At 38.0% G+C, this 12,404-nt stretch overlaps 1 protein-coding gene across 1 annotated transcript; it reads right to left on the reverse strand.

The window, feature by feature from the left end:
• Nucleotides 1-264: 264 nt before the first annotated feature.
• On the reverse strand, nt 265-7,650 carry LOC104962762 (sodium- and chloride-dependent GABA transporter 2-like). The gene is made up of 14 exons (XM_010791269.1): nt 7,622-7,650; nt 7,218-7,287; nt 6,733-6,873; nt 6,550-6,634; nt 6,344-6,476; nt 6,100-6,234; nt 5,723-5,826; nt 3,795-3,919; nt 3,590-3,702; nt 3,364-3,501; nt 2,969-3,071; nt 2,483-2,583; nt 1,734-1,904; nt 265-617 (listed from the first exon to the last, which is right to left on the reverse strand). Exons 1-14 carry the CDS (start codon nt 7,628-7,630, stop codon nt 444-446), a joined length of 1,602 nt encoding a protein of 533 aa, XP_010789571.1. The 5' UTR covers nt 7,631-7,650; the 3' UTR covers nt 265-443.
• Nucleotides 7,651-12,404: the final 4,754 nt, after the last annotated feature.

The raw sequence follows: 12,404 nt of genomic DNA on the forward strand, positions 1-12,404 counted from the left end.
TATGCTCACCTTACAGTACATTTGCAGTTATTACAGTTTTAAGTAAGTTTATCAGTAATTTACACACAGTCACATTTATTAAAACGCTCTCTTTGGCTTCTTCTGGTTTGTTCCTGAAAAGCCATATAGTGTGTGAATCTTTTAGTTATGTATTAAACACTCAAAAACTAGCATTCAAATAAAAAACTATTTAATAGAGTTTTAGTATTTAGTATCAATAAATTAAATGAGTTAAAAAAACATCTGTGACATAAATTCTGAAATATATTCTCTACACACACGCTACAGAAATGTGTTGAATAGGTATATTCACAGCCTGAAGAGAGACTCTACAACACTGTAATATGTTGGCATGACTTCTGACTTGTGGCAGAACATGGCTGACTTGTCAACGGTTTAGGATCCACACTCATCAGGATTATTGTTTAATTTCAGTACGTTATTCATGCAGTGTAGATGATGGAGTACCTCTGATTCGTTTCCCCTTTGTCGTCTGAACTTTCTGATTGGCTCAGTGTGTACAATCCTGTGAAAGTCTGAAAGGCTTCTTTATTTATTGCCTTCTTTAACGTTTCAGTAGGTAAGTCCTTAGCTGGAGTGCACAGAACTGTCAGTCTCTGGGGAGAAATAAATTACAGTTTACCATTAAAGTCTAAAGTATGTTAACTTTGGTAGAATAATAATTATAAAAGTATAATCACGTAAACCCATAAGAAAGAAAAAAGGCCAGTTAGGGCAAGGCATGTTATGGGTATAAAATCAAAACAAATACAATATAATACAATACATTACTTGTGACTTATTGCTGTAATTTTTTCATAACAAAATCAAATAGAAACATCTAGCTTTTTGACTTTTTTCCCAAACCACCACATTTGAACAATATGTGAATGCTATTAAAGGTAGGGTATGTACGTTTGAGAAACCGGCTCGAGATCGCTAGAATTTGAAAATACACGACCGGAGAAAATCTGCCACTTCCTTATAGAGCCCCTCCTCCAACACACACGAACGCGCACATGACCAATGAGGGCACGAGATAAGTTTGTGCACAGATGGAAGGCTGACAGGCAGGTAGGCCATCCAGTTATTTTAGCCGGGCCGGCTAAAATGATTGGTCTTACTTTTTACAGTACTACGGCTTCCACAGGTGAGATTTTTTTATGGATTTTTTGTCAAAGCACTTAAGATATTCATTGCTATCGGGATGTTAAGAGCATTCCATGGAATATAACAAAAAGTGCATCTCGAGACGGTTTCTCAAACGTACATACCCTACCTTTAAGTGAATAGTCACTAAATAGCAACTATAAGTTTGGGGCGTTCAACACAACTTATTTATCTACATGAATTTCACAATTGGTGAGATTTAGCTCCACATTTTCACAGATTCCCTTTCTTTCATGCAATAAAACCATATCAGCACCATCACAGGAGTCCTATTTTTGCCAGTACCTACTATTACTAATATTCTTTAAGCAGAACGAGTGTAAGCCAGATGTCATCGATAAGTACAATACAGTTTCTATGTCAATGTAAGGATAAAAATCGTTCCTCCATTAATCCAATTACTTAGTTACAGGGCCAGGGTCCAAGGGGCCCGAAATGATCATGTTACAGACTCGAAGTGAATGTTTTCAAAACTAATCCATACTTCATGTCAATTGGTTTTTATTTTAAAACTATTGTCTGATAAGTAACAGTAACATGACAGTAACGACGTGTGACAGTACCTGTCTCAGTGATCCTGGAGTGACACTCATAGCGTACACCATCCACAGAGGAACCATGAGCGTTGAAGAGAGCGTAAATAATCCTCCAATAGTGTAGCCCCACCAGGGGTATTCATAAGTGTTGTTGAATTTCAGCGGAGTATATTTGACCAAGGAGAAGATAAATGTGCACTTAAAAAAAACACAAGGCGAAAGAAGAGAAGGTAAAAAAACATAAAATAAATGTTTGTATGAAACACAGCAATTAAAATTCACAGTTGCCTATTGTTTATTTTACTTATTTTAAAACCTACAATGGAAACTGAGGTTCCTATTATTCAGAAGCTGGTGAATACACAGAGGCCCATGTATTTTGAACATTTATTCATGATGTAACTCATGTTTTGGTTTTCTTTCAGATTAATCTCAGAGTATAGACATTTGAAGTACATGAATATGTCGTCTCTTTAGCAGATGGTGACAGTTAAAGAGAACATATCTAAGATGTATTTAGATAGTCTTATAATTAAATATTTCATTAGGAAACAAAAGCCAGTGATGACAGAGATTACTTGAGCATTTAATTCAAACTGACATCAAAAGTCTTGAGTTGCAACTTGCAATACAGTATACCCCATCTAAAACTGGCCTCCATCTGGTCATGCACTGCTTTTAGGACAGAAGCCTCTGGCAGCTGTCAAATACATTTGCTTGTTAGCAAAGCATGAACAATGTTACAAGGCAGGCATTCCCTCATCTCCAATACTTACTACACAGATAGCTGGTGTGAAGTACTGCCAACAATATTTCATGTAGGACCATGGCCGATATCCAATCATGTCCTTTATATTATCATAATGGCGATCTGCACCTGATAAAAAATATATAGAAATGTTACTCATGTTGGATCAGTGTATATAACGCCCCTTAAATTTATTTGACATAGTTGGTTTGATAGGAAACTGTGGGATCCCAACTTCTATTAAACATCAGTTGAAAAAAAAAAGTGTTTCCAAAACATAAGGCTTGTGGGCTGTAGACCCCCTGAAATTAATCAATGACTATGTTGTTACAAAGAGGTTAACCACACCAGTAATGTTTTCCTGTGCAATTTATTTTCTCCTTCCTACACTCTCACTGTCTTTCAACCCCTCCTTACGCCTAGGTGTGGAACGACTGGATTAATAACTACTTGTCTGTAAAACATGAGATTATAAAAGTGCGATCCAACAGTGTGAGTTAAATGTTGTCCTTACCATAAACCCATCCAATACAGACAGACTGAAGAACAGCAAAAAGCAGGAGGGTCATCCCACTGCAGGCGTAGTAGTCAAACAGTTGAAAAATATAAAGGCCTCCCTGCAAAAGATAAGAGAGTCCTTCAGTGAAAGGCAAAGCGGGTGGTTATTGCATCATTCACACGTTTGTCTAATATGTTATTGTATTAGTATTTACCACATACAGCAGAAAACAACCCTTCATTATCCTCTGTTCACAGATCATGGATACAAACGGTTTCATTTATGTTATCTGCTCTTTTATTTTATGTCTACACACCTTCACACTTACAACTGCATTTATACAGTTATGTAAAGTAGATGTAGCGTTAATTTATTCAGGGAATCAAGATGAAAACGTTTTCACCACTGACCTCCGTCACCATCAGAAGGCCAATGAAGAAACTTCCAACAGAAATACCGAGAAGGAGAAGTTTACGACGACAGTTGTTTTGAAAGAAGTCTGGATACATGTCGGAGATGGTAGTGACCAATGCCTCTTGACATACGAACTAAGGTAAATAAAATATATGTATTAACACAAAAACATGTATTATAGTGTTTGAATCTCATTATTGAAAAAGATCTTTGTAATCCTACCTCACTATCTAATCCTAAGAAGATGATCATAACGAAGAAGAAAATAGCCCAGAGCTGGGGAAGTGGCATCAGGGCCACAGCCCGAGGATAAGCAATGAATGCCAACCCTGGACCTACACAGTGCATGGAAAAAAAGGCATATTTTCATAAATAATCTAAACGGTAACAATCTGAGTTTCTGTCAAGAGTCATCCATCCTCCATACCTGATTCAGCCACCATCGATATATCCACACCTTGCTCCTTTGCCATAAAACCGAGCACAGAAAAGATGGCAAAGCCAGCCACAAAGCTGGTTAAACTGTTTAAAAGGCACAGGTAGACACAGTCTCTATGGAGGAAATATGAAAACATTAGTAAACCTGCTCGAAAGGTCTAAACTGCAGTAGGAGCTGAATTACATTTTGAATTGAATGGACAGTGCAGATGAGAGAAATGCATACCTGTAGTAGGGCTGTGCAATTTAATCGATCCTGCGATATATATCGATATTTTGTTTCCCGAGAAAGTATCGATATTTCAGCCACGGGTATCGATACATTAACTCCCATTCAAATCCCCCGTGTTCCGCCTGGCACTCTGCTCGCTGCCCATTCCCCCCCGTTCGCTTTGCATGAAGAGCGGTTAAATCAGCCAGCCGAGCCGCTAGTGTCGCGTAGAGCATTTCTAGATACACAGACGCCGGTGTCTTCTTCTCGCAGTGAGTGCGAAGCGGTTCAGGAGAATGGCGGCAAACATTAACCACACTGGAGAGGGTCTTCTCTACCGCCGGAGATATCGGTCCAATCCCAAACCACTCCCTCGACGGAGTGAACTCCGTCTGTAGCCACACTCGAAGCTCAACGAGGCTCCCTCCTGTCAGATGGAGGGAGTAAATACAGCAGCAAGCTTTGGGACGGCCTCCCCTCTCTCTGGCAGAAACAGGAAATACCGTAACTGTATGTAACAACGGTTTCAAATCAACATCTCTTAGACAAAAAGTTTAAATTAATAACTCAAATAAAACTCCTAACATCTTTCATTGTGTTTCAAAGCTCTTTTAGTTTTAAACCTGATGTTTATAAGCTTCTTAGTTTTTGCAACGGTCTGTAAATATACACAACTTTATAATAAAATGCACACATTTACCTTTTTCTAGACTAAACACAGGTATGATCCTAAGTTAAAACATATGAGGTTATCATGAGGTTGTTAACATCGCAGTTTATCAGTGGATGTTTGCTGGAACTACTTGTTAACAGCTTGACAGCAGCGGACACACACAGCGCGACTCCGGTCAGGTAGAGACCGGTCTCAAGTCAGCACCGCTGCAGACTCGCTGTTTGAGGGCTTGATAGCCCACTCCCCCTCCACACCGCTCCACACTCGTAGGCGGACCCTCCGCGTGAACGCGCAAACGCGAGGGGTAGGGTGTAGGGGGCGTTTGGGAATGGGCCATCGTCACTGCTCAGAGAAGTAGCACTTCTCCCAGACCACGTTGATCAGATTATATTCCTGTACAAAAATCTGAAGAGAATGTAGATGCAGTTATGTAGAGAGGAGCCTTTCTGTTTAGTGTTTTTGGCTTAAATGTTACTCCTTTGGACTTGAATTATTGGCAGGGTACATTTTACATTAAATGTTGTTCTTAGTGACTTGAATTATTGGCTACCTCATATTCTGTGTTAAGCTAAAAATGCTGTAAAAGAATCTGTTCAGAACAGGCCACCTGCTGCACCTTTTAATTCTCCATTGTCCATTGTGATACTGCACTTTATGTACTTACGTTTCAAAGGCTTGTAAACTACAGTTGGCACGGTTTCAATAAATGAAACAAATTTTCTCACCACATCTTTTGAGTCATTTTGTCCAGCATTTGCAAGCTGTAGACTCTCTGTCTAGTCAGAGCCATATATTGTATAATTGATGCTTTCAGTTTTCAGTTGAATTAATTCAATCCAAGTCAATGGAACACTCACAAGATGTCACCAAAATCACACTGTCCCTTTAAAATCTTTCAGAAAATGATGTAAGTGTATCGAATTATCGTATCGAATCGTATCGTTGGCTGAATATCGTGATATATATCGTATCGTGAGCTCAATATCGTGTATCGTATCGTATCGTGAGATTAGTGTATCGTTACAGCCCTAACCTGTAGCAGTTGTTACTGTACTTGTTGTAACTTCCTAAAGATGTCAGAACACCTGTGCAAACTCCATAGGAGTAGAAGACTTGGCTACCAGCATCCATCCATACCTAAAGGATATGGATTAGTTTGAAAAGATGCAAGAATGCAGAATCTTCTAAATGTTCACTGTGTACAGTGTAGTGTAATTTAATTGTTGCAAAATGTCTCTCTTGCACTACAATATATGCTCATAGATACTTCTAAAGTTAAGTTAGTCATTCAAAAAAGGGACTAGTAGTTGTTGTGGCTGTGACTAATTTAGCTTTTAGCAGACTCTCGGTCTTGTTTATGATCATATTCAGACATTGAAGCACTTGGTTAAGGTCAGGGAGAGGTCGTACCTCTGGATCAGCGAGGCGGGATGGGTCTGGGTAGAGGTAGAACACGATTCCTTCTTTGGCCCCTGGTAATGTGAGACCACGTACAAGTAGCACCACCAGCATTACATATGGAAATGTGGCAGTGAAGTAGACCACCTGAGACAGAACCAACACATCGTCTGTTACTTTTAAATATTACATATTTTAAGAACAGGCTATAAATGAGATCAGACATTAAAGATTTAATTTTAAGATTGTACTGTACCTTTCCTGTGGACTTCACTCCATTCCAGACACAGAAATAACACAACACCCAGGCAAGAAGTAGACAGAGGGCCAGGTCCCATCTGACATTACCGATTTCATCAATTCCCCTGGACAGGCCTAAGATTCTCCTCCTGTAACAAAGTGTATTCATAAAAATAAAGAACACAATTGCCCTTTTATGATGTTTTTATTTATGCTACTTACTCCCAAAACTCTACAACGGAAGACGTGCTTTGTCCTAACTGGTGCAGAGAGGATGTTTGATTGTGACCATGCTCAGAACAGGCATCTTAAAATGAAGGAATAAGATGGATTGTGAAAACTGATAAAGGAAGTAGATTATTTACACAGTTGTATGTGTCATATCTGGAAATAAAGTTGTGATACCTGTGTTCCAGCTGTTTTGACAGCTCGCCCATGGAAGCTCAGATGTGAAGGATGAAAACAGGTAGAGAAACGCCCAAGCCAGGATGATTATGTAATACACCCCAGTGTACAAAACAACCACTTGACTTCCATAACCTAAGCCTGCAGAGAGAGACGTGTTATTGTGATATCATGAAAAATCACTCAAGTAAAAATAAGAGGTAGGTGTACTTTACAATATTTCCAATGTTTTCTAATTCATATTTTTAAAATTTGAATAGAAAATCTAATATTGCGCTTTTGAATTCAATCTATTTGTTTAAGTAAGATGTTGCATTCTAATAAAGTATCAATTGACTTTATCCAGTCTTGAAGACAAGAAAAACAATGTCCTTCAAACTGCATTCATATGCAACAATATTCATTAGAAGTTAGTCATTATGCTGTTGCTTTTCTTATTCTCAAAGCTAATAAAATCTCGCTACAAACATTATGAAGACTTGTACCTTCAAAAAGAGGGCATATTTTCCTCCAACATGTTATTCCACCCTGACTGGTGTACTGGCCCAGAGATGTCTCCAGGAAGAAGAGTGGGATGCCACAGGTGAACAAGAACAAAACATAAGGTATGAAGAAAACCCCTTTAAAATAAAAATGAGATATCGTTGTTAAAGTATTGAAACAATTTCATTCTTTTGAGAACATTCAATAATGATGTTGTGAGAAGACACTTCAGAAATCATAGTAACTTTATAAAAGTACTGACAGAGTTGTAGGATTTTACCGCAGCACTTTAATTTAATTCTGACAAACCAATTATTAACTGAATTTAGTCATAATCCCTTCCAAGGCAGGCTACAACATAATATTTGCACATGATGCACACCTGGCCGGAACAATAAAGATTTACCTCCTCCATTTTTGTAGCAAAGGTAAGGAAACCTCCAGACGTTTCCCAGACCAACAATGTGACCGGCCACTGCCAGGATGAACTCAATCTTGCTGTTCCACTGTTCTCTCTCCCGAGGTTTGGATTGGGTTGGGTCTGGTTTGGTCCCAAGGGTCATCAGATTTAGTTTTAGCTGTGAGTTTTGCGATTGGTCCATTTTAACCTTTTAGTAATCAGGTAATGAATATTAGTAAGAAATTAAGCTGTACTACATTGCAGTAAAAATATTTACATACTAAGGTTTCTCTTTAATAGGCCTACTGTCAGGTTTCACTCAACGTTAATTATTTAGTGAATTGTATATAAACGCCATGTTAAATAATAGACCTTAAACAAGGCGTTAAATAAGCTGCACCCCACTTGCCACAAAATAAATATTCTATTTAAATATATATATATATATATATAAAACAGGCTCTGTGAGGCTGTAGGCGCAGCAGTACAGTTAAAAGCTAACGTGTTACAATGTCAATGCTAATGTGCACATGGTGAACAGATGCTGCTTACAGATTCTACTTTCTAAATAACCGATGCAAAGATTCCCATGAGCTGAACTTTAATCAAGCATAGTATAACATTTGTCAAATCCAAACCTGAAAGATGAAGACTCTACCCTGAGTAACTGAAGTGTTTCCTCTTCTGACTGAAAGAAAATACCAGCCCCTCTCAAAGAATAAGTTGAGTAAAATGGGTTTTCTGTGAGGAGGGGCCACTGAGACTAATCTAACAATTATTTCCTTGGAAACCAATAGAAACCACATTCAGCACACACACACACACACACACAGTGTTGGCTTTATCTGCTTTCCAAGATTAAAAAATAACCACTTGGGGGTGTCTCCGCTACCTTGGGGATACAGACTTACAGCACATGCAACAAGTATGTTTTCCTCTTGTTGTTGTCATAGAGCTGGTTCAACTTAACGCAATTTTTCAGGCATTGTTTAATCTACGAACAACCCAATCTACAAACTGTGTTGATCCAACAATATTAATTAATGGTAATGTATGGTGTTAACGTGTTTGTCTTATTTTAATAATATAATAATATTAAGACTTTCCTTGTATACAAATATACATTTATCCAGTAAAAATGACATTCCACATTGACGTCAACCTGTAACAATCACATGACATGGAATTTAAAAGTTACTAAAACGTACTGTAGATAGCCACTTTAATTCATATACAACTTGTCTTTGTTTATCAAAAAAAAAGAAGCTAAATGGCTTCCAGATTATTCTTTAAATGTTATACAAATATATGTTTGCAAGCATTTAGTCTTGAAGGCTAACTTAAACAGGTTTTTCCCTCTTCACAAAAGTGTCACTTTGCATAACAACAGGAACAAAAGTATTAGAGCAGAGGATAAGACATCTCGCCTTTCCTAGTCTAATTGTTCTCCAACAATTCTCCTAACTAAGAGATGGGGAACTGGACCTGGGAGGTTGTTGCAGCCGGCAAAAGCTGTCAGTGGATCTGGAGGGTCTTTGGTGGATTTTCTGAACAATTTTAGGTAATTTCTGACACACACACATTCAGTCACTTTCAAAAATCTTGCACACAAAAGAGTAAGAGAGAGAGTGAGTGGAGACTGTGACCTGGCCTGGCCTGTACTGCCTCCTTCTGGTGTCTGAAACACCCTAAGGAAGTAAAGTTCAACATTGTTTCTCCAGTTTCCATGATATTTAAAGATACGTGTGCTCAGTTTAGCATTTCAATCTTTCAGTCGTTGCACAGTGGGTCACCTATTTTTCAATTGATAACTCATTAACATTTATTGACATGTTTTTTTAAAACATTGATTTGATCTTATGAGTTCCGCAGTTGTTTAGTTAAGGAGCCATTCAAGGTTTAAAAAACTCTGACTGTCGAAACCCTGACTTCAACCTCAGTCTAATATTTTTTATAAAATGCTAAATCCAAGCCCAATCCAGGGTTTAAGCTCATAACAGTGAGTAAAATGCTTTGACTGAGCATTTTTGCTATAGGCAAGAAGGCAACCAGTGACTGCATCATCCAGACTGCAAATGAGAAAAAAGTTAAAATGATTGAGCTGCAGCCATTGAGCAATCCTGTGGAAAGCCTGTCCAACCTGCTTCAAACTGCTCACCTCTGTCGACTGGTAAGACACTAAAGATGGGTCTGTTGTATCAGATCAGAGAATAACTAATTTTCAGGTCAGGGACTCATGTTGCAAGCAGTTTAAAAAATATGTGCAACATCTTAGTAGCGCATAACATTGCATTAAATTAGACTTTACATTTGAATTTGGCAGTGTTCTCAGCAGTGAGATAAACAGCAAGTGAGTTATTATATTTATTGTATTAGCTCTCATTGAGGAGGTATACTACACACTTTCCTTTTTTATATTTGTGCAGAACTCTTTGTCTCACGCAGTTCTCATTTGCCTACATGTCCCTACAGACTTGAGGGATGACAGCCATTTTTGCGGTCTCAAAGATGTGTTTGAATTATACACCATAAAATATGGCAATGTCAAGTTACTTAGAATTAGTCGACCACATTGCATTGTCTTAAATTTTATTCATCTGAACTTTGTGCTTAACAATTAACGTATTATTCCAAAGGCACCACAGACAAGTAATCCTCCTGGAGCTGGCTCCCAACAAGAGCTTTAATGATCTGTTGATGAAGACCAGACCAGAAACACTTTTGCTGGACAAGATGATAAAGAAGGTCAAGCTGTAAAAATGGAGGAGAACTGCAAACTAAAATGATATATTGCAATTGCCATTCTTGTAATTGTTATTTCATGGTGAAATGTACTTTTTTTGTAAAACTCATAAAAGAAGTTTTTGGAGTTGGCTCTAAAATAATATGCAGGACTGACAATATAGTATAGTATATTGACACATGAAGATTTCAATCAGGAGAGACGGTTTTGATGTAAGAGTACATATTTATTGCCAGAAATACACATGAATGTAAAGCAGTTTTGGCGATTAGGCCCCGTTGTGCAGGAATATCATTCGGGGAAGGGAGAACCGATCCGATGAAATCCCCCGGGGTCTAAACACTAGTGGTGGTGAATGGATAGCTGGGGTCGGTCTGAAGAGGAGTGGCTTAGCTTGACCCTGGATTCCGATGGACGGGAGGTGAAGAGGGGTGGAGGAGGGTTGCGCCGATTCACCTTGAATGAGAGCTGTCAACAACACACTCTCACTCCATAATCGTCCAGGAGCGACGTTTGGTCAGGGTCCCGTGGCGTGCAGTTGTGACGCTCCTAGGCTCCTTCAGCTTCATAAAGGGACGCAAATAGCTTTCAACTGATTGCAAGCATAAGGATGCAATCACAGAAAGCCTACCATTAAAAAAATGCAATGAAATTAAACGGAAGTTACATTTCAAACCTTATATCCAATGTCAAATGTTGCATGTGGCTAGAGAGAGAAGTGACACACAATTAGGAACATTTTATAATTTGCATCTGTGTTTGTTTTTTCATCTGTCAAATGTGTATGACTTTGCATACGCTTTATTCTCATGAGGAAGACTTTCTCGTTTTTCAGTTTGTGTTTTTCCTCTACTCCAATTTCCTTTTTCCAACAAGTTGTTATGCCTGCACAGCAGAAAAGGCCATTTGTCAGTACCTTGCAAAACAACATATCTGACCCAAAAATAGAGAAGAAATGTTGCGGTTGTGGTTAAAAAAAATGCAAAGGGCAGGTAAGGAGAAAACCTTGGTGAAGTTTAAGAAAGCATACTGGATATGAACCACAGTCTGTGGTGTCAGTGTCTGAGAGTTCAAGCTCAACCATACTCCCAAACCTCGACCTTAAAAGAGAGAAACAGATTTTGTGGCTCAAAACCAACAATAAGTTACTTGTCAGGGAAACATGCATACAGTAAACAACTGTAGGACATTTTAAGCACTGGAACAAATGTGTTTCTGTTTCTCTGAATCCTTGACGGGCATTCCTGTGTGTCTTACTTTAACCTGTGAAATAAATAGTAACGTATATATATATATATATATATTGTGGTGACTATTGCCACTCAATATCACCTGGGATTGGCTAAACTGGGTAAACTAATTGGACGCATGCAATTTCAATGTACGACAACGTTTTTAGCTTTCAATATCTTTTATTTACAAAGAAAAACAGTGTTCACAGACACGGTCAAAAAACTATTGCTCTCCCAGTAACATTCAAACACACCTGTGTTAGGAGATCAGTATATGTTGTTGCCTCATTACGCCATCTAGTGTTCAAAATAACAAAAACATATAAACCATTTTAATGGGTGCAACATATACAGTATACATGTATATACATAAATACTAACAAAAGCATAACAAATCAATTACTAATCCAATACTTCATTGTGATATTAGGTGTATACGAACAGCTTTTAAATGCCATGTCCCTATGTTTATTCTTTCATGTAATTTTCTAACTCAGTGTTAGTTTTAATACATAGCCTAACATAACAGTTACCACAAAGTGTACTATGAGCTCTTTCATAGAAAAATGCACTAGTTGTAAAACGAAAAAAAGTTTAGCTTGACTTAATCAGAATCAAACTCATCTTTGTTAGCCAATAATATCTACAGATAAAAGGAATTGTAGTCAAATGTTTTGGTGCTGTCAATGTACGTACAGAAATAAATGATTAAATAGACCTACAGCAAAGAAAAAGTCCAAACAAAGCTGTACAAAAGTAAACCAAAACATTATTTAAATGTCGAATAGGGAAATGTTTGGAATATATGAATAGG

This window comes from Notothenia coriiceps, unplaced genomic scaffold (assembly GCF_000735185.1).
Source record: "Notothenia coriiceps isolate Sejong01 unplaced genomic scaffold, NC01 NC01_scaffold00001562, whole genome shotgun sequence".
NCBI lineage: Eukaryota > Metazoa > Chordata > Actinopteri > Perciformes > Nototheniidae > Notothenia > Notothenia coriiceps.